A 27,732-nucleotide genomic window follows, 5' to 3' on the forward strand; every position below is an offset into this window, starting at 1 on the left:
ACTCAATATTAATATAGGGAGTTGGCTTATTTTTCCTAAGTCTGTACAAACGGATTTATCCTTTCTATGTGTTGTATGGTGATAAAATCTTATATAAAATAGTCAGAATCTTCTACTGAGGACATGATGCAGATGATCTAAAACTGAATATTATTCCAAACAACTTATTAGAATTTCCTGCTATCGATTTTGGCCGAAAATCTGTTGAGCACCTCAGGATATGTTTGCATAAAAAGAAAAAAACTTAAAAAATGTATAACCTTTACAGGTGTATTTTTTGGCAATAACCCAAATGACTCATATGGTCATATGTAAAAATTCACCCATTTAAAAGGTTAAGTGTATGCAACTTTAGAAGAAAAGGAAAAGTTAAAAAATCAAGAGATCTATTATTGACCAATTATTATTAAGTTTAAAATTGATTTATTTTTCTATATTTTATTATATATTTTTTTAAAATCAGCACTTACATGGCTACTGTAATCATTTTAAAGTAAAGATGATGAAAGGTATTATCCCAAGCAACTATGTATGCTAACAACTAAAAATTAATGATGTATTTTGTTCCTCTTTCTTTTGGGTTATTGTTATGTTTTGCTTTCAAATTGTGAAAGTTCCACATCTGTATTTTGTTATTCAAGATTTACATTTAATTTGTGTACACAGTATACGCATAAATCAATGTTTGTTCAAAGCCAGTGCTTTAACTGAAAATTCCCTGGCTGAATATAAAAAAAAAATAATTACATTTTTTTTTCACTTTGTGCTGGGGAGAAAAACCATTTAGACAGAATTTTAAATAGCATTACATATTTACATAAATAAAATAATTAAATGTTGTATTTATAAAATATTTCTTGACTTTAACAATGGAAATTTATGAGGTGCCTCCAGAAACTCAATGTGTCAAAATGACTAAAGCAGAAATTAACAACAGCCTGTCATTAAGAATGAACTTAAATCTATCTGCTGTGGACTTGAAAGAGTTAAAGAGGTACTATCACAAAATATGCAAAATTGGTATATTGATTATTTCAAGCTGAAATCACTTGAGGAACTGTAACTTCAGGAAGAGCCATATACCTGTATTTTTGCAAATGCAGGAAGTCAAAAAGATTTTTTGAGGAGAGATGACCTTCAATATCAAAAATGGAAAATAGCCTTAATCACTAGAGACTGGGAAATGAACCTGAATATATAAACTTTTTAAAGTATTTTTTATCTTTCAATAGCTTTTATTTCTCCATATATCTTCAGTTATATTGATAGAATTAATTACCTAGTCCACTGTCGTGCCGCCTTCACAAAATTATTATTATTATTATTTTTGCAAGCAGAGAGAAGGAGTGGAGAGAGTGAAGTGAAGTGGTGAAGAAAAAGTGCAGAAGTAAAGTCTATTGTGCTTTCTCTAAATTTATAAAAGTAGTGCCATGCTTCAGAAGTTTGTGAAGATCCACATATACATGTAAAATTAATAAAACTTTTACATTTATCTCTTGCTAATCTACTCATGTATGGGTTGGGTTCTGAGAGTCTTCCAAAGAGCCCACATAAGAACTAAGGGATTCAAGTAAAGGGGATCTCTCTCTCCCCTACAGAGTGCATGTGCTCCCCTCAACTTCATGTCTACTGAATCCCTAATTCCCAGTGTGACTATATTTGGATATAGAGACTATAGGGAGGTAATTTAGGTTAATATGGTCATAAGGTTGGGGCTTAATCTAATAGGACAGGTATTCTGATAAGAGGAATAGGCAACAGAAAGATCTCTATTTCTCTTTTCCTGTCTGTCTTCCTTCCTCTTTCTGTGTGTATATGAGGAAGAAAGACAAAGTGAGGACATGGCTGGAAAATAGCCAGCTACAGGTTAAAGAGTGAGTCCTCTCCAGAAACAATTTCTGCCGGCACATTGATCTTGGACTTCCAGCTTCCAGATACAAGAAAATGCATTTCTGTTGCTTTGTCATCTAGTCTGTGATATTATATTGTGACAGAGGAGAAAACAAATCTACTACCCCAAACTGAAGTTAATTTAACCTGTTTAGAATTAAAAAAAAAAAAACCCTGTTCAAAAGTCTTTGTGAAATTGCTATCCACATCAATTCACCAAAAGCTAGTTCTTCTAATACAATTTTAAAGAAACTGATCTAAATTGAATTAGCTTATACAAATAGATTTATTATCAGTTTACTTTTCCAAATATAAGAAGATGTGATGGTCAAATCATTCTAGCAACCAAACATTTTATTAAATCCAGCTACCAGGTAGAAGAGATACTGTGGTACCAATGAGAACACCATAAGTTACAACAGCATGAATATCAGGTATTAAAATGTACATTAAAAAGGTGCATTGCTTTTAATTTATGTAAACTGAATTAGTGGAAAATGTATCAGTTTTCATCTGAATAAGTTTGTAACAAGATCACCAATTTTTCCAGCAGCATAACAAATTAGAAAGGATGATAATCATTGTCATAGACTTGTAGAAACATTGGGCATTAATACATACACACACAAATCTGCAATTACTAAATAAAAAGAATATGATTCAAACAGTTCTTAAAATCCAGTCACCTGCCATTATAAAAGAGTTCTCTCAAATCAGAAATATTAAATAAAATAAGTAAACTTGGATTATTCAGGAACCTATATCAGAATTATAAATGTACAGCTATCAGATAAAACATATACTAGTCAGAAAAGAGCACAATTACTGAATAAGTGAAAAGAATAAGTGAAAGCATAAAAACTAAGGCTGAACTCCTGCCCTTGAAAATTGTCAAATTATTAATTTTTTTCTGATATTTTTCCTAATAATGTTTTTCTCTCCAAAAATAAATACATGAAAAATAGGTATTTGCAATATAAACATATTTATATACAAGTAAATGTTAAAATAGTCATAATAAACACATCATTATCCAAATATATAAAATTTACCTTTAATAAATAAAAATGTGAAATATACAAATGATGATGTCATTATATATGTAAATATATTTAAAATAATAGATACATGCTAAAATAACATAGGTTACTGATGTTCACATTAAGACTTACCTCTAAGATCATCTTTCTTCCTGCACTATACGTCTTTAAATTAGTGGTATTTCTAGCTGGTAAGACTAACTTCTCTTTCCGCCAATGGATTGATGCTGGTGGATTTGAGTTCACATCACAACTTATATTGATTGGATTTCCTTCCCAAGAGTAATAAATTGTTTGGTTTGATATAAACTTAGGAGCATCTGTAAAATAAAACATATATAGATTTCTTTCCTTTAAGATAATCTCTAAATTAGTATAAATATTAGCAAATTTTATTTGATTACAAAACAGCCATAACTCTAATTTTATATACTTAATACATGACATTGGAACTCATGAAAACATATAATATTTGAATATTTCACCACACAATTTTCATATTGTGAATGTGACCAATATCTTGGCCAATTATTAAAACATTAAACAATAGAGTTGAATTCCCTCTTACCAATTTAATAAGAATATTTATTAATGAAATTAATAACTACCTACATAGGAAGTGTTTCTGGAGCAATGCATACTATAAAGAGCAAGTTTAGGATAAATTTAATAAAACCAATGGTTACTGCATCATTATTTAATCATATCTTCTTCATAACAATCTTTCTATAAAACATTGTGAATTAGGTATGAAATCCTTTGACTACAATACAAGTGAACTTATGAATGAAGACACGAATTGGTGTGAATATACTATGTATACAACCAGAGATATGAAAAATCGTGCTCTATATATGTAATAAGAATTGTAATACATTCCACTGTTATATATAAATTTAAAAAGTAAAAAAAAAAAACAAGTGAACAAATATTATTTTTTAAAGTATCATATATTTAATTTTTATTGAAATGAATATTCTAAATAAATTCATTATAATTAATTAAAATTAACCAGTCCCTATAATTTCCCATATTTTCTATGACAGAAGTTAAGGGAAAACAGACACTATATGGGAGTATTTTAGAAATGCTCTCAAAATATTCCCAAGTGCTATAATGATGTCACATGAGGAACTTACTGCAGGAAGGATCATCTTACTTGTCTATCTCTACAAGAAGCAAGTCACCAAGATTTTTTCAGGGGAGATATCCTCTGCATACCAAAGTTGGAAAATATTCTAAATTACCACAGTGTAGTGATTGTGGCTGCAATTAACTTAAATAATAAAACTGTGAAGGACCCTATATTCTATTAGTTTCTAATCTGGAACTTTCCAGGCTAGATCAGATAGCCATTAATTCTGTCATTCCTTCACAAATTTATTGTATTTTGACTATTATATATAAAACATCATGCTTTAAAACTTCATTATTTAAAATTTGTTTTTTTTATGAAGAACCCTATGTACATGTAAATTAACAAAACTTTTATGTTTCTATCATGTTAATCAGCTATTCTATAAATTGAGTTCCTAGATTAATGAAAGAGCCCACAAAAGATTTAAGAAAGATAGAGGGTCTCTCTCTCTTTTCTTTCTCTCTCTCTCTCTCTTCCACTATAATTTTACATCATTTTATTGCAAGATCCTAATTTTGAAGATACACAAATAGAGTAACCTCTTTGATTCTTAATTTACTGACTGTATAGTTATCTGAGAGGAATAATTATTTATTTCAAAATAAAAACATATTTCCAATTTAGATTGTAGTTTAAATTGTATGTAAATACTTATTACTGTTAGCAATACTAGCTCTTAGAACTTAACAATCCATCATAAATTATCGATTTTCATTGTCCTAACTTTGAGCATTTTGTTTACTGCCCATCTATATTCTGTTTTGTTAAATTTGCTTATTATATTACAGATGTGTAATATAAGAATTATAACCTATAGTACAAATCCACTTTCAGAATCCATCACATTCCTTTTTAAAATTTAGATTAATTTATATTAAAATTTATGAGTAAAAACATAAAAATATCATGTATGAATGAGTACTATATGATGCTTTAATAAATGTAAATATTCTATGATGTTTAAATCATGTCATTCATATATATATATATATATATATATATATATATATATATATATATATATATATAATATTATTCCTTTATGGTGGAAACAGTCAAACTTTTTCTTCCAGCTTTCTGAAATATACACTACCTTAATTGTTACCAATAATCATCCTAGTGTGTAATGACACACTGGAATTTCTTAATCCTACTTAATTGTAACTCAGTTACCAAATGATCAAGCTTTTCAAGTTACTTCCTCTACCCACCCTCTCTAATTTCTTGTAACCACCATTCTACTCTCAACTTTTACAATAGAAACTGTTTTAGATTCCTCATATGAGTGATATTATGTTTTACTTTTCTGTTCCTAGACCATTTCACTTAACAAACTGACCATCAGTTTATCCCTGTTTTAGAAAATGAGATTTCATCCATATTTAGGCCTAAGACTATTCACTGTGTATATTTACCATATTTTCTTTATCTTCTTATCAGTTAATATACAGCTTGGTTTTTCCAATTTCCTCTCTGTTGTGAATAATGCTACAATGAACATGAGAATATAAATGTTTATTTACTGATTTGATTTTCATTAGGTAGTAGGACTGCTGGATCATATGGTAGTTATTAAAAAAATTTGTAGACTATCCTTACTATTTTCCACAATGGATATGCTAATTTACATTCCCACCAAAAATTGTGTAAAGATTACTATTTCTCCATATTCTCAATACCACTTTTGTAAGTTTTAAAACAACCATTCTTATTGAAATGAGGTGATATCTTAGTCTGGTTTTGATATGAATTTCCCTGATGATTAGTGATGGGCAGAAAGTTTTCCATGCTGTGCAGAAACTTTTTAGTTTGATGTAATCCCATTTGTCTGCTTTTGCTATGGTTTAGAATCTTGTACCCAAAACCTCAATGTTCCCATTTCAATGTCCTGAAGCATTTTTTCTATATTTTTTCTAGTAATTTCATAGTTTGGGATCTTACATATTGGTCTTTTGTTAATTTAGATTTGACTTTTATAAAAAATAATTGAGAGAGATTTAGTTTCATTATTTGGCATATGTATATCAATGTTTCCCAATATGCTAAATTCAAAACACTGTATTCTCTAATGAGTATTCTTAGTACCTTTATAGAAAGCAGTTGGCTGTCATGTGTGGGTGGATTTCTAGGCTCCTTTTCTGTGACATTTATCTATGTCTGGTTTTACACAATGCCATGTTGTTCTGATTACTGCAGTAATGTAATATACTTTGAAGTAGGTAATATACTGTCCGTAATTTTCTTCTTTTTTCTTAAAATTGTTTTGGTTCACACACACGCACACACACACATTTAAACGTGTGTGTGTGTTTCTATAAATTTTTTTAAAAAAACTCTGTGAATAATTATATTTTTATTTTAATGGGTATTTTCCTGAACCTGTAAATAATTTAGGGTACTATAAATGTTTTTAACACCATTGATTCTTCAAACCATGATCATGAAATGTTTTCCATATATTTATGTCTTTTGTGGTTTAATTCTTCATTGTAAATATTTCACTTTTTAGTTAAATTTATTTCTAGGTAGTTTTATAGCTATCACAACAGACTGCTTTTTCAAATTTAAAACCAGATATTAATTGTTAGTACATAGCAGCACTACTGAATTTTGTAAGCAGATTTGTATTCTAAAATTTTTCTATATTTATCTATTAATTCATAAGCTTTTTGGTAAAGTCTCTGGTGTTTCCTATCATTTAAACATAAATAAAAAGATCATCTTAAAGATTCATGATAACCACAAAGCAAAAATCTGTGATAGTCAAATAACAAAATAGTGAACAAGGAAACAAAACACTCTATTAGAATAAATCACTTAACCACAAGAAGATTGCCAAGGAAGGACAAAGAAAAAGAATACAATAGAATAATAAAATAGGTTTCAAAATGCTTACAGTAAGTTCTTAAATATTGATATATTACATTCAAAATAAATTGGTTAAATTATCTACTTAAAATGACTAAGTTGATTTTAAAAATAGTGTCAACTGCATGTTTCTTGTCAACAAGAAACCCATTTCATTTCTTTTTTTAAAATATTTATTTTATTCATTTATTTTTATGTGGTGCTGAGGATTGAACCCAGTGCCTCATACGTGCTAGGTGAGTGCTGTACCACTGAGCTACAACCCCAGCCCAAACCCATTTCATTTCTAAGGATAGAATCTGAAAATGAAAGGATGGAATAAGGTAATCCATGATGATGGAATGAAAATGAAAAAAAAAAAAAAAAAACTAGTAGCTATATATACCTTGATAAAACAGACTGTAAATCAAAAGCAGTAAAAAAGAGAGGGAGGGTCATTATATAATGATAAAGGGCCAACTTAGATAGAAGAGATAACAATTCTAAATATGTATGTATCCAATATAAGAACGCAAAATCTATACAGCAAGTAATAGACATGATGGGACAGATAAACTCTAGTATAATAATGGGTGATTTAACATCTAATTTTAGCAATGGACAGAACAGCCAAACAGAAAATCATAAACAGTAGACTCCCACACTCCCAGAAAGTCTCAAGCACCAAGCACACAGAGCAGCAAAAGGACAGACAGGCCCCAGTATAGCTCAGCCCTCACCTCCAGGGATATATATTGACTCCTCCATCAATCAACTGGTATGATGGAGTGCATTGAACTGTTTAGGCTACTTCTTTCTTAGCCTGGCCACAGATCTACTTCTGGATCCATTTTTTGAGGAATGGAATATAGCAGTTGAAAGGAAGCCACACTATCAAGGCAGCTTCAAAAGATTAAATCAAAATAGAAATTCAATACCAATAAATTGAGTCTACAAAGCTGAGATGAACAAAGGACATTTTCACTTGAAATAGGTGATCTGAGTCCTGAGAATAATTGCTGGCTAACACTGTGGAGGTGGTACACTGAGACAAGTTAAATTTTTATCAAATCTGGTGTACCCTTAGTCATTTCTTCCAAGCCTAGAAAGGACAGAAGAATAGGCTAATGCATTCCACTCTCCAAACCGTGGCACATGATCTGTGACTCCGGAAAAAGAGAGAGCATCATAGATGTCCAACGAAGAATGGAATGAAACCCTGCAGTGAAAGTATGCTTATAGACTTCCTAAAAGTTTGACCACTTTGGTTTAGAGCTAAGGATAAATGAACTGCACAATAACTGAAAACTCTCCCCAGAAACAAACAAACAAACAAAAAAACCATCCTGACCAAGAAAAATAGATTAGTAGGCTACTCAAAATCATTGTTAATAATTTTTAAATGATTTATTAGTATGAGGCATTGCTATGAAATGGCTGTAATTACTGGAATATTAGTTTCACCTCTCAACCTGTTGTTAGATACTGGACATGGTAAACTTTTCAAATTGAGTGAAAATATTGACACCAAGACATTTTCCCAGCCCAGGACACAAAGTAAAGAAAAAGCAGCTCACTATAAAGTGTCCTTATATAAAAGGAGAAGAAATAATTATTCCAGAAGAAGGTTAGAAATTATAACAGTATGAGCTGGGCATGGTGGTGCACACCTAGCAGCTTGAAAGGCTAAGGCAAGAGGATCACAAGTTCAAAGCCAGCCTCAGGAATTTAGCAAGGTCCTAAGCAACTAATTGAGATCCTGTTTCTAAATAAAATACAAAAATAAATAAACAAACAAACAAACAAATAAATAAATAAAAGAAAAGGGGCTGGGGATGTGGCTCAGTGCATAAGCACCTCTGGGTTCAATCCCTGTTATCAAAATAAAATAAAATAAATTAAAATACTAACAATATGAAAAATCAAGGGAATAAGCCACCCCAATAGCTCACAACACAACTGACCCCAATACACCACAGTGGAGAAAATGTTAGAATAATTATTTAGAAAGTGGATAATTAAATGTTCAATGAATTAAAAGAAGATCTAAGAAATGAATTGAGAGTGAATGTACAGAAAAATGAAAAAACAATGTAATAAAAAAGATAGAGATTATAAAAATGAAACAGAAATTCTGGAAATGAACAACTCAATAAATTTTTAAATATCAGTTTAAAGCATCAACGTTAGATTACACCACATTGAAGACAGGTTTTCACATATCAAATCAAAGTATTTAATCTTGAAAATAGAGTCAATAATAAAGAATACATGTTTATAGACTATGACCAGAATACTTAATAAATCTGGGTAACATTAGGAGACCAAATATAATAATTATTGACTTAGAAGGAAGCACTGAAATACAAATTAAAAGAAGGAAAACCTTTTCAATAAAATGATACCAGAAAAATTACCAAATGTTAAGGATGAAATGGAAATCCAAATAGAAGAGACATCTAGAATCCCAAATAAACAAGGTTGAAAATGATACTCTCCAAGATATATTATGACAAAATGCCTAATAAACTGAACAAGAATATAATTCTAAAAGGTGTAAGAGAAAATCAACAGGTCACATTTAGAGGTAAGTCAATTAAAATTACTACTGATTTCTCATTTCATACCCTCAAATCCAGGATCGGTTAAAATACTATATACAGGCTCCTGAAAGATAATATGTTTCAACCAAAATTGTCATATCCAAAAAGACTATCCTTCATAATTGGAGATAAAATTTAAAATTTTCTAGGATAAATCAGCATGAAAATACATAATTAATGAGATATTTCACAGAGAATAAATGGAAAATAAATATCAGAACCAATGCATGGATGAACATAACCAGTAAAATTATTAAAGGAGAATCAAATCTGAATTAAGCATCAGAAACAAACCAAAACTATAGGGATAAAAATGATCTCTCTACAATAGCACTGAATGTCAGTGGTCAAAACTTGCCAATTAAAATACTTACACTGGCACAATGGATCAAACAAAAAGACCCAACCATTTGTTGCTTACAAGGGACTCACCTTACAGACTATGACAACAGGCAGAAGGTGAAAGGTTTAAAAAAATATACAATGAAAAAGAAGATGAAAAGCAATCAGTTGTAGCTATTCTATCTGACACAATGGACTTCAAGCCAAAATTAATCTGAAGAGACAAAGAAGTTCATTTAATATTGGTTATTAATATAAGGGAATCACCCAGAAAGACATAATCACTAAAAATATTTATGTTTCTAAAATTGGTGCACTGTGTACATAAAACAAATCCTACTCAATATAAAGAATCAAATAGACAAAAGATATAAACCTTTTATTTTTTTGAAAATAAGAAAGACAAATGACCAACATCCATAGCAATCAGGCAAATTTAAATAAAATTAACATTGAGAATGTCAATCACAGTCAGAATGGCAATCAAGAACACATATTAATGTTGGCAAGGATGTGGGGAAAAGGTACACCCATTGTTGATGGGACTGACAATTATAACAATCATTTCAGAAAGCAGTATGAAGATTCCTCCAAAGACTAGGAATAGAACCACTATATGACCCAGTTATCCCACACCTTGTTATCTATCTCCCACAAACCCTAAAATTAGCATACTATTGTGATACAACCACTTAAATGTTTATAGCAGTGTAATTCACAATGGCCAAGTTATGGAACCAGTAAAGGTGCCCCTTAACAGATGAAAAGATTCAGAAATGTGCATAGATACACAATGGAGTTTTACTCAGCCCCCCAAAATAATGAAATAATGGCATTTTCTGGTTGATGGATGGAACTGAGGAAGATCATACTAAGTGTAAAAATCCAGGCTCAGAAATAAAAGGTCATTATTTTCTCTCATGGGCAGAAATTAGAGGATAATAAAGGAAACCAGGAAGGGCGGGCAGCATGGAAATAAAGGAAAAGCAATGGAATAAAGGGAGATGACTGAGGGGGTAGAAGGAGGATAGGAGAAGGAAGGAATTGTGGAACGAAATTGACCAAATTATGTTGTGCATATATATGAATATAGCCCAGTGGATCTCACCTTTATGCATACATGTAAAGCATCAATTAAAAAAATCAATCAATAAATAGAAGAAAGACCAATAGAGAAGTGAAAGAGAGTATGGACAGAAAGGAGTGAAGGGAAAGAGGAGGTACTTGGAAATGAAATGAAGCAAATTATATCCCATGCATGTATGATTATGTAAAAATGATTCTCATATTATGTATAATTATAATGCTCAAATGTGAGCATTAAAAATCCAGAAGATTTAAATTTTATCCTAGACAAAATGGATCTAACATTACATCTATAGATCCTTCTCTGCAACAATTTCAGAGTCACACATTCCTGCCAAACACACATGAATATTCTCTGGGATACATTATAAAAATGTCTCAAAACTAGTGTCAGCCAGGTATAAGGCACACACCTGTAATCTCTGCAACTTTGAAAGCTGAGGCAAGAAGATCACAAGTTCAAGGCCAGTCTCAGCAACTTAGCCAGGCTCTAAGCAATTTAGTGAGACCCTGTTTCTAAATAAAATTTAAGAAGTACTAAAGATATAGCTCAGTGGTAAAGCACCTCTGAGTTCATTCCCCAAAACTCTGTCTCCAAAAAAGTGTGCATTAAAAATAATAAAAAAATATTTTGAGTATTTTTTCTGAAATTTCTTGAAATAAATGAAAATGGAAACAGAACATTCCAAACCCTATAGAATGAAGCAAAAACAGTTTTAAGAAAAATGTTTATGGCATTCAATGTCTATATCAAAAAAATGGAGAGATCTCACACTACCTATAACTATACCTCAAGAAACTAGAGAAACAAGAAAACCAAAATTAGTAGGAGAAAAGAAATTCAAACCTTTGATAGTTTAACCAAGACAATGAAAGAAGATTAAAGTAAATATAATTAGAAATAAAAAGGGAGATATTACAATGGACACTACAGAAATACAAAGGATCATTAGAGATTACTGGGAACCACTATGCAACAACAAATTTGATGACCTAGAAGAAATTGACAATTTCCTGGATCATACAACCTACCAAGATGGAATTTTGAGGAAATATAAATCTTGAACTGACCAATAATGTGTAACAAGACTATTATCTAATTTTAATGCCAAACTTACATGCAGGTATAAAATACTTATTAAATGGTTTCTATATGACAACAAGTTCATATATTTTATCATATTGAATATTTATTTTGATAATCTTTTGAACAGGTAATCTTTGCTTGATAAATAAGGGATTATGTTTAAGAGAGGTCTAGTTCATTCTATTACTATGTTGTAGGGATGGATAATAATTTAGGACTATTTTAACCAACATCCACAAATTCCCAATTTAAACCCAAAATAAAAATTTAATATTAAAGAGTAGGAACATTTGGTGATGGGGACACTATCATACAACAGTGAGGGAAATATAATTGGGATAATACTTCAGGAAGATAAAGAATCTTAAAAAGCTTAATAATCTTGATTCTGCAATCATGTCTTCCTTATCCAGTGGAAATAATAAAAAATATTATCCAATTTTCACATAAAGAACACTTATTAATTTTATTTAAATAATAAAACTCAAAGCAACTTAATATTCCACAGGGTGAAAACTTAATGGTATGTCTCTTTAATTATGTATGCTAAATATCATACACCCATATTTGTCTATGGTTTTCAATAAGCATGGCAAGTGTTGTCCTTCCCTTTGTATAACTGCCTTTAATACTAGTCTCTACACATTCTGATCAAAGTCTTTCCACAAACTTGGCTTTTCAGTGAGGTTCTCTGTTTTGCATTTTCATAGCATTGTTTATTCTCCCCAATTGTGGTCATAATATATTGGAAGGATCTCTTAGATTGTTTCTTCAGCAAATGATCTGCCTTTGCAGATTACTATGTGACTCAGTGAAACATTTATATAATGGATTGCATTGCATTTTTAAAAGTCAAAAACTATACATTGAACTAACTGGAAATTAAAGTCAATTATATATTTCAATCTAGCTTTTCAGTTAAATTGAAAGCAAGTTATTTCTAAAAGTAAAAAGAAGTCAAAATCTCTTTCAAGGGCCAGAGGTAAAGAATCTAATATATAACTAATAAAAAAGCAACTATAAAAGCTATGATTTTTGACATTAGAAGTCAAAAGTGAAGTGTCTGTCTATAACTAAAAATGTTTTATTACTTCTTTATTATTAAAAATGTTTTATTACTTCTTTATATATATATATATATATATATATATATATATACTATTCATATACTTATATACTATGTATATATATGTGTGTGTGTGTGTGTGTGTATATATATATATATATATATATATATATATATATATATATACTATTTTGTTTAGCATTATATTATTTTAGGAAAAATACATATAATTTACATATAAATATATCTAGAAAAAAGTTACACATGCTAATGAAACTACTGAAAGCTGTCATAGTCATATTCTCTGACATGGTTATCTATATGAATATTGTATTATTATAATTTAACTATAATCTAGTGGTAAATTTGTTTTTTTTTGTATGAAGTAGAGCAATTGCCACTAACTGCTTGCAGGTCTCAGTGGGAACTGAATTCAAAACCAATGGTGCTGAATTATGTATGCACTATGTGCCACAGGCAATACATGCTCTACTGAAAGCCACACTGAAAATGTATTTATGGTGTGAGGCAAGAAGGCATTTAAAACCCCTGAACTCAATAAAATAGAATATTTTAAAACATCAAAATGGTAGCAAGGCAGGAATTTTCACTGACACAATGTTAGCATGCTAATGAAATTGAAGAATTGGGTTTGAGCCATGATGTAAAGAAGGCCATGACTCTGGCAGAGCAACATGTGAGGTGGCTAAAAAGTGTTTTATAATTTTTAGAGATAAAAGAGGAATTGTAATTATCTTTATATCATGAAAGGCTTCAAATATTATGAGAAGAAATAAACATTGATGATTTTAAAAAATCAGAAGGAAGGCAAAAAGACAAAAATAGGCAGAAGCCAAGATGGAAAGGAATAAATTTACCATTGAAGTTATATTTTCTGCCTAATTCTTTTGTCCCATATTTTGTACATAAAAAAGTTATCCCCTAACTACAGGGAATATAAATTTATGTTAACATCTCTTAAGGGATTAAGTATTCTTCAAATCCTATGAAAGTTCATATTAAAATATCATTCTAAAAACTACAACATATAGAAATAACATTATTGGAAGAACAATTTTTTTTTAAATTTGGGCAGTGCAGTGAAGAAAAATAAGAAAAATCTGAATATTGAAAAGATGCCAATATTTCATTAATTGGATGAGGAGGGAAAAATTGTATTTCGGAAAACCTCTGCTGTCCAAGAGAAACTTTTGAAAAGTATCAAAGATTCCCTTTTTTATTTTTGGTACTGGTCATGGAATTCAGGGGCACTTAATCACTGACCCACATTCCCAGCCCTATTTTATTTTTTATCTTGAGACAGGGTCTCACTAAATTGCTTAGGTCCTTGCTAAATTGCTGAGGCTGGCTTTGAACTTTTGATCCTTCTGCCTCAGCCTCCAAAGCCTCTGGGATTACAGGTGTGTGCCACAAGGCCCAGCCCCAAAACATCCTCTACAAACTTTAGTGAGGCTCTTCAAAACCCATTTCTCCATTATGCCTTCTCTTTGGCCTTTCTCTGTCTTGCCTTAGCAAAGCATCCTGCTAAATTCAAGCAGACGGAACTCCCTCATTTTTTTTCCTTTCTTTTTTAAAAAATTTTATTTTTATTTATTTCTTGCATACATGCCAATAGTGTTCTTGATTACTCTCACCCTTGATGTTTTACCAAATTCATCATCCACTACTTTCAGGGTTGAAGTTTGTGGTCCTACTTTGTCAGAAGAATCCTGTTCTCCTGACCCAATCCCTCAAATTCACACACTGCTAATTGACTATAAATTCCCATTTTCCCCTTCTTTTTGGAGTTGAGCTCACCCTTTCCCCTACTGTGAAAGTTCTGAGCACTATTTGCTGCAGTTTTAAGTAATGTCTTCCTTAAAATTTTAATGTGTCAGAATAATTTCTATTTTGTAAGAGATGATTTCCCCAAGACAAGGCATTAAGTAAAAACCTTTTTCTCACTTTCATAGACAATGACAGAAATAGATCTGAGCCAAATATGGCAATGATAAGAAATGATGGATCATTTTCTATAAATTTTATAAATTTGAAATGTAAGAATTAAAATAGAACCCTAAAAGACTATTTAAAAATGTGATCAAATCAGTGCATTAATTTTGTTATTTTAAGAAAATCAAAGACAATTCTCTAGGTTCAGTATAAGACTATAAAATACCCTCCATTTTGAATTAACAGAAAATGTTAGGCCAGTGTAGAAAAGTTTTTCATTATTACTTATGTAAAAAATTTAGATTTCTAAGGTAATTTCAAAAATGTATTTTCTAGTCCTCTTGTGATTAATTTTGAATAACCTAACTCTGAAATTTTGATCTTGACCATGAAAAGTAATTTCTGCATTAAATAAAATTGCCTAAAACACTGTAAGATACCATTTGATATTTATGGAACATACACTAATGTTTTAAAATACAATAACTAATTATAAACAATTTTTAAATTTACTTATGTGAACATACATAAGGAATTCACCAGTTAGGACATTTATGAAGAAATTAAATTGTTATCTTAGTATGAACATTAAAGGAGGTGACAATATGCTTGCAGCAAAAAAAAAAAAAAAAGATGTTTAAGCCGAATTCTTATTCTGATTTTGAAACTCTGGGGAAGGCAGTCACTCCCAATTCATTGTCCAAAATTGTCAATAATCATCTATTTCATGCTTATCACTGTTTTAATATGAGGGATGCATATTCATCTATAAGAATAAGTTTCTAACAGAATAAGTTTATTATTACATAACTAACTGAATAAAAAGTATCCTACCAGAGCATGTACGTCAATTTCTCACATATTTTCATGACTTAAAATGTGTCACACAATGTAAGTGCTTCCCATGGATTGTCATTATAGTAAGTCTTTATGATAAGAATCTTGTGGCATTTCAAGATCAAGAAAATGAATAGCCTGATTTAAAAAATGGACAAAATATCAAAATAGATATATCTCAAAAGCAGACAAACTTTCAATAGATAAATTTAAAAATTCTCAATATCCCATATTATTGAAATAATGCAAATTAATTCCACAATGATATATCACCTCAAACCTGTTAGAATGGCTATTATCAAAAGAAACAAGGTAAGTGATGGTGAGGTTATGGAAAAATGTGAATCCTTATATACTGTTGGTGAGAATATAAGTACAGTGTTCATTCAGAACTTTATGGAGGGTCTCCCAGAAAATTAAAAGTTAAATAATGTACAATCTTACAATCCTATTCTTAGACATCTATCCAAAGAAACTGAAATTAATATGATAAAATTTATTGGCATTTCCATGTTTATTTCAGCATTATTCACAAGCCAAGATATGGAATCAACCTAAATATCCTTAGGGAGGTGAATAAAAATAAAAATAAAAATGTGGCAGGGCCGGAGTTGTGGCTCAGCGGTAGAGCACTCGTGGGGCCCTGGGTTCAATCCTCAGCACCACATAAAAGTAAATAAATAAATAAAATAAAGGTATTATGTCCGACTACAACTTAAAAATAAATATTTAAAACAATGTGGCATATATATATATATAATGGAATATTATTTAGCCATTAAAAAGAAAATTCTGTCATCTGTGATGAAAATGGAATGCATTATGATAAGTGAAATATACAATGCATGGAGAGACAGTGTATTATCTCACTCATACATAGAATCTAGAATTGTGAAACTGAAGGAAAAGAGCAATAGGATGTTAGTTACCCAAGGCTGTAGTGGGAGTAAGGGGAACAAGATCTAATGGAGTTCAAAGGCAAATGGGTTCAAAGATTCACTTAGACAACATAATAAATTTTTGGGATTTGTTATGATTTAGATGTTGTGTCCCCTGAAAACTCACATGTGAGACAATGCAAGAACATTTGGAGTAGAAATGATGGGGTTGTAAGAGTCTTAACCCAATCAGTAAATTAATCCCTTGATAGGGATTAACTGAGTGGTAACTGAAGTTGTAGGGTGTGGCTGCAGGACTTGGGAATTAGGTGTGGCTGTGGGGAATATATTTGTATCTGCAGAGTGGAGTTCCTCTGATCTTCATGTGAGCTGCTTCCCTCTGCCACACGCTTCCACCAGGATGTACTGCCTCACCTTGAGCCCCAAGAGTCCTCCCCAAAAAGTTTTCTTTCTTTACAGTTGTTCTGGTCGGATCTTTCAGTCACAGGAGTGAAAAAGCTAACTAAAAGTGTCTATGACACACTATGGCGACTATAGTTAATAATCATGAATCATATGTATATCTTAATTGCTATAAAAGCTAATTTCAAATGTTCTCACCAAAAAGCTGATAAGTACATGATATCACATATATGTTAGTTGGTTTGATTAAATCATCTCACACTCTTTTCCTTATAGCAAAAGATCATATTGTGCCAGAGAGCTCACAATAGCCCACACCCAGATCCAGGATTTCAGTAGGCTGGGTTCATCCCTCCCACTTCAGGGCAGACACTGCCGAGCCTAGCCTAGCCTTTGGCACAAGACAGCCCCTTCCTACCAGCAGACTACTGTGGGAGGTCAAGCCCAGCAGCCCAGATCCAGCCACAGGGGCCTCTGCAGGGCCCAAGTGCACAGCAGGCCAGGTCAACCCCTATCCCAGTAGGGCATACACTTGCCAAAGCCTACTCTCTTGTGCAGGACCACCCCTTCTGACCAGTGCACTTCTGATCAGTGCACTACTACCGAGATCCACCCCAGATGGCTCACAACAGCCCTCGCAGGATGCAGGATTTCACTAGGCCCAGTTCACCCCTCCCCCCTGGTGGGGCAGACACTGCCAGAGCTTAGCCTTTGGTGCAGGACCACCCCTTCCTACCAGCAAACTACTGTGGGAGGTCAAGCCCAGTGGTCCAGACCCAACCACTCCAACTTACTCAGGTCCCATACAGGATGCAGTAGCATCCATTGAGGGACACTAACAGGGTCTGGAAGCCCAACAGCAAGGTGAGTTGCAGACAATCTGCACAGGTACTACAAGACTATAGGGAAGAAACTGTAATATTTCAGATCCACACTGCAAGAAAGGAAGACACATAGACAACATAAAAAAACAAGGGAGGAGGTGCCTCAAACAAACCAGGGCACTATAATAACAAAACCTAAGGACAGCAAAGTTGATGAAATGTCAGAGAAGGAGTTCAGATGGTTAATAATTAAAATGATCTGTGAATTAAAGAATGACCTAAATGAGCAAATACAAGCAAAAATTGATCACTCCAACAATGAGATAAGAGAGCAAATACAGGTAGCAAAAGATTACTTCAAATGAGATAGAGACCCTGAAAGAAAAAAAAAAAAAACAGTCAGAAATCCTTGTAATGAAAGATCCAATATATCAAATAAAAAACTCAATAGAAAGCATAACCAAAAGAATAGATCACTTGGAAGAAAAACATCAGATAATGCAGACAAAGTATACACGCTGGAAAATAAAGTTGATCACACAGTGAAGAATGTTAGAAATCATGAATAGAACACCCAAGAATTGTGGGACAGCATCAAAAGACCAAATCTAAAAGTTATTGGGATAGAGGAAGCACAGAGTTTCAAACCAAAGGAAGGCACAGTCTCTTCAATGAGATAATATCAGAAAATTTCCCGAGCATGAAGAATGGATTAGAAAACCAAAGATAAGAGGTTTACAGGATATCACATGTACAAAATTACAACAGAACTATACCAATGCACAGTATAATGAAAATGCCTAGCATACAGAATAAGGATAGAATCTTAAAAGCCCAAGAGAGAGAAATCAGATCACACATATTTGGGGAAACCAATTTGTATCTCAGCAGATATTTCAAACCAGACCCTCAAAGCCAGGAGCTTGTGAAACAACATATACCAAGCTCTGAAAGAAAATGGATGTCAACCAAGAATCTTATACCCAGCAAAACTAAGCTTTAGATTTGATGATGAAATAAAAACCTTCCATGATAAACAAAAGTTAAAAGAATTTACAATGAAAAACCTGCACGATAGAACATCCTCAGCAAAATATTCCAAAAAGAGAAAATGAAAAACAATGATAAAAATCAGCAGAGGGAGGGATTACACTAAAGGAAAATCTAATCAGAGGAGAAACCAAGTCACATTAAATACCAAAAATAAACAAAAATGGCTGGGGATACAAATCATGTCTCAATAATAACCCTGAATGTTAATGGCCTAAATTCACCAATCAAAAGACATAGACTAGCAGATTGGATTAAAAAAAGAGATAGACCCAGAAATATGTTGTCTCCAAGAGACACCTCTCATAGAAAAAGACATTCTCAGACTGAAGTTAAGGGTTTGGGAAAATCATACCACTCACATGGACTGTGGAAGCAAGCAGGGGTTTCCATCCTCATATCAAATAAAGTATACTTCAAACGAAAATTAATCAAAAAGGATAAAAAAGGACACTACATACTGATCAAGGGAACCATACACCAACAAGATTTAATAATTATAAATATATATGCCCCAAACAATGGAGCAGTTATGTTCATCATACAAATTCTTCTCAAGTTCAAGAGTCAAATAGACCACAACACAATAATTTTGGGTGACTTTAACAAACCTCTTTCATCACTAGATAGATCTTCCAATAAAAGCTGAACAAAGAAACTATAGAACTCAATAATACAATCAACAACTTAGACTTAACTGACATATATAGAATATTCCAACCTTCAATGAGAGAATATACTTTTTTCTCAGCAGCACATGGATCCTTCTGTAAAATAGACCATACACTATGCCACAAAGCAACTCTTAGCAAATATAAAAATGTAGGGATACTACCCTGCATTCTGTCAGATCATAATGTAATGAAATTAGAAATCAATGATAAAATAAGAAATAAAATCCACTCCAATACCTGAAGACTAAATAATATGCTACTGAATAAACAATGGGCTACAGAAGACATCAAGGAGGAGACTAAAAAGTTTTTAGAGGTGAATGAGAAAACAGATACAACATATTGAAATCTCTGGGACACTATGAAAGCAGTTCATTGCATGGAGTTCATTCCTTAACAGAAGAAAAAGTCAACACAATAAATGACTTAAGACTACATCTCAAAGCTCTAGAAAAAGAAGAACAAATCAACACCAAAAGCAACAGAAAAAAGGAAATAATTAAAATCAGAGCTGAAATCAATGAAATTGAAACAAAAGAAACAATTGAAAAAATTGACAGAACAAAAAGTTGGTTCTTTGAAAAAATAAATGAAATTGACAGACCCTTAGCCATGCTAATGAAGAGAAGGAGAGAGAAAATTCAAGTTACTAACATATGTGATGAGAAACAAAATATCAGAACAGACACTACAGAAATACAGAAGATAATTAGAATTATTTTGAAAACCTGCACTATAATAAAATAGAAAATATCAAGGCATCAACACATTTCTAGTCATATAATTTGCCTAAATTGAATCAGAATGATATACACAATTTAAACAGAGGAAATGATGAAATAGCAGGCGCCATCAAAAGTCTACCAGCCAAGAAAAGCCCAGGACAGGATAGATACACAGGTGAGTTCTACAAGGCCTTTAAAGAAGAACTAATAGCAATTCTATCCAATTTATTTCGGGAAATAGAAAAAGAGGGAGCATTTCTAAACTCATTCTCTGAGGCCAATATCACTCTGATTCCAAAACCAGTCAAAGACACATCAAAAAAAGAAAACTTCAGACCAATATCTCTAATGAACAGAGAAGCAAAAATTCTCAATAAAATTCTGGCAAATTGAATACAAAAACATGTCAAAAAGATAGTGCACCATGATCAAGTGGGATTCATCCCAGGGATGTAAGGTTGGTTCAACATGCAGAAATCAATAAATGTAATTCATCTCATCAATAGACTTAAAGATAAGAATCATATGATCATCTCAATAGATGCAGAAAAAGCATTTGACAAAATACAACACCCTTTATGTTCAAAACACCAGAAAAACTAGGGATAAGAGGAATATATCTCAACATCATAAAGGCTATCTAAGCTAAGGCCCAGGCCAACATCATTCCAAATGGAGAAAAATTGAAGGCATTCCCTCTAAAATCTGGAACAAGAGAGAGATGCCCTATTTCACCACTCCTATTTAACATAGTTCTTGAAACACTGGCCAGAGCAATTAGACGAAAGAAATTAAAGGGATACACATAGGAAAAGAAAAACTCAAATTGGCACTATTTCCTGATAATATGATTCTATACCAGGAAGACCCTAAAAGTTCCACGAGAAAACTCTTAGAATTAGTAAATGAATTTAGAAAAGTAGCAGGATATAAAATCAACACCCATAATTCAAAGGCATTTCTGTATATCAGTGACAAATCCTTAGAAAGGGAAATGAGGAAAACTGCCCCATTCTCAATAGCCTCAAAACAAAAAAGAAATAGTTGGGAATCAACTTAACAAAATAGGTGAAATGTCTATATAATGAAAATTACAGAAACCTAAAGAAAGAAATCAAAGAAGACGTCAGAATATGGAAAGATCTACCTTGCTCTTAGATAGGAATAATTAATATTATCAAAATGACCATATTTCCAAAAACACTATATAGATTTAATGCAATTCTGATTAAAATTCCAAAGACATTTCTCATAGAAACATAAAAAGCAATCATGAATTTCATCTGGAAAAATAAGAGACCCAGAATAGCTAAAGCAATCCTTAGCCGGAATTGAAGTAGGTGGCATCACTACACCAGATTTTTAACTATACTACAGAGCAATAGTAACAAAAAGCATAGTATTGGTGCCAAAACAGAGTAGTAAACCAATGGTACAGAATAGAGGACACAGAGACTAACCCACAAAACTACAATTATCTTATATTAGACAAAGATACCAAGAACAAGCATTGGAGAAATGATAGGCTCTTCCAAAAATGGTGCGGGGGAAAACTGGAAATCCACATGCAACAAAATGAAATTAAACCCCTATCTCTCACCATGCACAAAACTCAACTCAAAATGGATCAAGGACTTAGGAATACAACCAGAGACCCTGTGTCTAACAGAAGAAAAAGTAGGCCCTAATCTCCAACACGTGGGATTAGGCCACAACTTCCTTAATAAGACTCCTATGTACAAGAATTAAAATGACTCCTATGTACAAGAATTAAAATCAACAATCAATAAATGGGATGGACTCAAATTAAAAAGCTTCTTCTCAGCAAAAGAAACAATCTGTGAGGTGAATAGGGAGCCTAAATCTTGAGAGCAAATCTTTACCCCTCACACATCAGATAGAGCACTAATCACTAGCGTATATAAAGAACTCAAAAAAGCTAAACACCAAAAAACAAATAACCCAATCAATAAATGGGCCAAGGACCCAAAGAGACGCTTCTCAGAAGATGATATACAATCAACCAACAAATTCATGAAAAAATGTTCATCATCACTATCAATTAGAGAAATGCAAATTAAAACCACTCTAAGATTTCATCTCAGTGCAGTCAAAATGGCAGCTATTATGTATACAAACAACAATAAGTGTTGGCGAGGATGTGGGAAAAAGGTACACTCATACACTGCTGGTGGGACTTCAATTTGCAGCCAATATGGAAAGCAGTATGGAGTTTTCTTGGAAAATTGGGGATGGAACCACCATTTGACCCAGCTGTTCCTCTCCTGGGTCTATACCCAAAGGATTTAAAAACAGCATTCTACAGGGACACAGCCACATCAATGTTTATAGCAGCACAATTCACAACAGCTAAACTGTGGAACCAACCATAGATGGCCTTCAAGAGATGAATGGATAAAAGGCCCCCGCCCCTCCCCTCCATCTGATGTGACTCAAGCTTGAGGCGCACAGGGCTGGAGATGCTGCAGATCCGCAACTGGAGCATCAGAGGTGGTGATTATAGCTCTTCAAGTCTGCAATTTAAAAAAAATGTCCTCCAATAAGACTACATTGCAAAAAATGGGAAAGAAACAGAATGGAAAGAGTAAAAAATTTGAATAGGCAGAGCCTGAAGAATTTGTGGTAGAAAAAATCCTAGACTGACGTGTAGTAAATAGAAAGGTTAATACTTTCTGAAGTGGAAGGGATTTACAGGTGCTGACAATACTTGGGAACCTGAAGAAAATTTAGATTGTCCAGAGTGAATTGAAGCATTTCTTAATTCTCAAAAAGCTGGTAAAGAAAAAGATGGTACCAAAAGAAAATCTTTATCTGACAGTGAATCTGATGATAGCAAGTCAAAGAAGAAAAGAGATGCTGCTGACAAACCAAGAGGCTTTGCCAGAGGTTTTGATCCTGAACGAATAATTGATGCCACAGACAGCAGTGGAGAATTGATGTTTCTTATGAAATGGAAAGATTCAGATGAGGCAGACTTGGTGCTGGCAAAAGAAGCAAATATGAAGTGTCCTCAAATTGTAATTGCTTTATATGAAGAGAGACTAACTTGGCATTCTTGTCCAGAAGATGAAGCTCAATAACTATTTGCATTGTTATACATATATACATATATATATATAATATATATATATTATATATATATATATATATATGTATGTAAGTAAATATACATACATACATAAATAATAAATAAATATAAAATCTGGGTCTTGGTTTTTGATTTACTAGTGTGAAAAAATAACTACATTCTAATGAAAATCAAGTTTGATATGTTGGTTTTAAAAGTAGTATTGGGGAGTTGTTGGGGTTTTTTTGTTTTGCATCAATAGCACTGGTTACTTTGAACAAATAAAATCTTTCTGTAGTTGCTTTCTTTATCAGAAAAGAGCATTTGATATGATGGTATATTTCCTCTGCTTTTCTAAAAGTTGGGGAAATTTCTGTAGTTATTACTCAGAACTTGTTTTTAACTCATATGCCTAAGGACCATTCTGGGTTTTTGTTTATTTGTGTGTGTGTGTGTGTGTGCGCGCATGTGTAGATAAAATGCTTACATAATGATTTTGGTTTTTTAAACATTCACCAACACAAAAACAATGGGTAGTAAACCCATGTTCCTGAGATGCCATCATCCTCTGCAACCTAAGAAATGTCACTTCAAGTTAAATTGAAATTTTCCCTAAACTTAACCTTTCAGATTAAATAAGTGATTCTGTAGTTAATTGGACACTTTAAATTATATAATTAAAAGCACATTAAATTTACATCTGTTGTCACATAAACACAACAGTTTTATTTGCAAAATTCCTGAAAGGAAAAATACTATCACTATACAACTTCTGTACCCGGGCAAGTAAATTAGACAAATCCTAGTTTGTCTTAAAATTATTGAAGAATGGAGTAGGCATGTTAGTAGTTCTTCTAGTTAGCCATTCCTTTTTAAAAAGTTGAAATATGCGTACTAAAAGGTCATGATTCATGGAATGTCTTAAGATTTGGCTCATGGAAACCTGATCAGATGGCTAGAGATGTTGGCAATTTATAGCCTGCACACATAAATTGGTGAAGGAATTTTTACAGTCTAAACTATTGACCTGCATGTGTTTTCTTCACCCCAGTTCATCCTTAATATGTAGGCTCAATCTTTTCAGTATTTGGATTACTGGTTCAACACAAGCTAGGAAAATAACTTTGTAGTAATCAGAAAGTTACCCAACTGTATATTGTTTACTTTATTGTAAATACTGGTGAACAATGGTCAATAAATAGTTTTATATTTTTTAAAAAATGAATGGGTAAAAAAATGTGGCATATATACTCAAAGGAATATTACTCAGCAATAACAGAGAATAAAATCATGGCATTTGCAGGTAAATGGATGGAATTAGAGAAGATAATGCTAAGTGAAGTTAGCAAATCCTCAAAAAACAAATGCAGAATATATATTTTTTGATATAAGGAGGCTGATTCATAGTGGGTTAGGGAGCAGGAGCATGGGAGGAATAGATAAACTCTAGATAGGGCAGAGGGGATAGAGGGAAAAAGAGGGGGGGATGCTGTAATTAATGCTGGTGGAATGTGATGATCATTACTATCCAAAGTATGAAGACAGGAATTTGTGTGAATATACTATGTATACAACCAGAGATATGAAAAATTGTGCTCTATATGTGTAATAAGAATTGTAATGCATTCTGTTGTCATATATAAAATTAAAAATTTATATTAAAAAAGATCACACTTTACCTCATATGAGACTTCAAAAAATAAAAGAGAGAGGGAATCTGGCCACATGCATATACTTATGTACATACACACACTGACAGAATAGCAGATGAAAACAATGTAAAAGAATTTTGCACTTGTCAAGACCTTGATGTTCTGTAGCAGTTTGGATGTTCTCTTTTGTTTTCTTTCTTTCTTTTTTCTTTTCTTTTCTTTTTTTTTAAGAATTAAGTTGAACTTGATGATTGGTTTCTAAATTCCTTAAACTCTAAGATAATTTAGGAAAGGACACAGGAATTTGAGTTTTATATTTTATATTTAAATATAATTTCTACCATTTATAAAATGCATCGGACCATATAAAATGTGACATTCGTTTTTGGCAAAATTGTATAAATTTTTTGGGACAGTGCTATTTATTCCATGTATAGGAAAGCCTCTTTACAAACAGAGATTCTATAAGGAAAAATACTATAGTAGTTCTTGGTGGTAAAAATATTGATTTATTTTTAGTCCCATTCTTCTTGATGATTAAATGTTAATAAAATTGTATGAGTTTCAGCTTAAACTGTAAGAATAGGGATATTTCAAAGAGGAAGTAATACAAATGCAGACTTTAAAAAAAATTCAAGGAACCATGTTTCTTTCACCTACTATTGCCGTGAAATGTTCCCTAAGGAGAAATTATTTAGATTTAATTAAACGGCAGCTGTACAAGCAGAAGGCTGAGCTAGAACATTTAAACAATTCTTATGTCCATGACCTTGACTGAATTTCTGATTTAGAGTTACCATAATCATAAGAGACAGTGAGGTTTGCCTGTGTCTCAATCTGTCACCTTCTTCAATGTTGTGTTCAGAACAAACTTTTTCCATGCCCAACCCTGTTAATACCTGGAAATACAAAAGAAACTTCCACGTCTGATCTCAGAGTTGGTAACTAGTTGTACCTGTTTTGATAAATATCACCTTTTGTTTTCTTTTTTATTCTTTCTTGCTGAGATGTAGATCTGGACTTATAGCTGCTATTCATTACTGCATTCTGTCATTGTATGAGATTTTCTGACTTGATTACTTGCTTAATGCAAACCATACTCTTTCTCTTGTCATTTCTGCTCAGGCTTTGAAATCTATCTTCTGAACATGATTTATTTGCAGTTGGTATGTGTGACCTAAGCACAGTCTTAGTGCTTCCTGTATTCTGACCTGTACCTGAATTCTGACAGCTCAAAAGCAAGCTAAAGGTGATAACAAGCACACCACTGGCTCTGGGAATTGAAATATGAAATCTTTGACCTAAATCTGCCATAGGTCATGAATAATATTATCAGGCAATTCACCACAGGAACTTGGACTCTCCACTTACTGATTCAAATAGAAAAGGTATTATTTGAAAAATGAATGAAAACCAATGAAAAATAAATTTAAGTCTTTTAAAATCACATTGATGATATCATGTGTTTTATCCTGTAAACAACACTGAGGATGAGAGCAAGGCTCTTTACTGGGCTTGATGCTCTGTGAAGTGCAGTTCTCAAATTTGTTTCTTTAGCATTTTAACAACCACAAATAATAGTAACAGATTTTGTAATGTGTAATGGAGGTTTTATTTTTCAAGTTTCGCCATTCAGTTCTCACTACTGAAACACAATCTAAAGGAACATCTTTCCCTTTTCTCAGTATCTACTCTTAGCTCTCCTATCTAGGTCATGGTCACCACCTGGTCTATTTTAGAAGCCCCTTACTAGCTTACAGACATACCTGTTTCTACATTAAGCTAATGTTAGTACCCAACTTTTATTATGGTTTCAGAGATGAATATAAATTGACTAATGACTATCTTTGTGACTTTTTCTCCAGTTAGCTTAACTGTGCTCCTTAAATCCTAGCTACCCATAAACCTTTCCTCCTTTTAATCATTTGCTTCGCCCCATTTTGAGAAAATTATAACATCTACTTAGTGAATCAAATGAAAGGATATTATAAAATAAATGAAAAATGAATTTAAATATTTTAGAATCACAAAGATAATATATGTATTGTCCTGCACAACATAACTACAGGACATAATTGTATTTTAGTTAAATACAGACCTTTTATACAATGGCGGTCATGTAGGATTTTATGCCTAGTGACATTTTAGCCTCTTTAGTTGATCTACAGACACTCTGTGATGTTCACATAATGATGGAATCACCTAATGAGGCATTTATTAGAAGCATCATATAAATAATCAGATAGTTTCATGTTCTGTCTCCTTAATTGGGGGGTGGGTACTTTCCTTGTAGTTCTATATACAGCAACTAAATTTATACTTGACACACAATAGGTGCTCCATATATAATTATAAAATTAATGACTGGAGGATAAGTATATATTCTAACTGTTGTCAATTATTTAGCAGAAGAGGAAAAATATATCTTCATTTGTATTATGTTTCAAAAGTTTGGACTCCATTCTAGGTTTTATTTATTTATTTTTCTATTGTAATACATTATCATTTTAAAACTCTGCCTATCTTGTG

At 32.2% G+C, this 27,732-nt stretch overlaps 1 protein-coding gene and 1 pseudogene across 1 annotated transcript in view; one reads left to right on the forward strand and one right to left on the reverse strand.

Moving 5' to 3' along the window:
* The window catches only part of Ncam2 (neural cell adhesion molecule 2), a 231,657-nt gene that overhangs the window by 111,713 nt on the left and 92,212 nt on the right, over nucleotides 1–27,732 (reverse strand). Inside the window, exon 10 of the mRNA XM_071615777.1 lies at nucleotides 3,063–3,250. Within this exon, the coding sequence (XP_071471878.1) occupies nucleotides 3,063–3,250 (188 nt within the window). The remainder of the gene's footprint in view (nucleotides 1–3,062; nucleotides 3,251–27,732) is intronic.
* On the forward strand, nucleotides 23,014–23,564 carry LOC114087640 (chromobox protein homolog 3 pseudogene; annotated as a pseudogene).

Source organism: Marmota flaviventris, chromosome 8 (genome assembly GCF_047511675.1).
Source record: "Marmota flaviventris isolate mMarFla1 chromosome 8, mMarFla1.hap1, whole genome shotgun sequence".
NCBI lineage: Eukaryota > Metazoa > Chordata > Mammalia > Rodentia > Sciuridae > Marmota > Marmota flaviventris.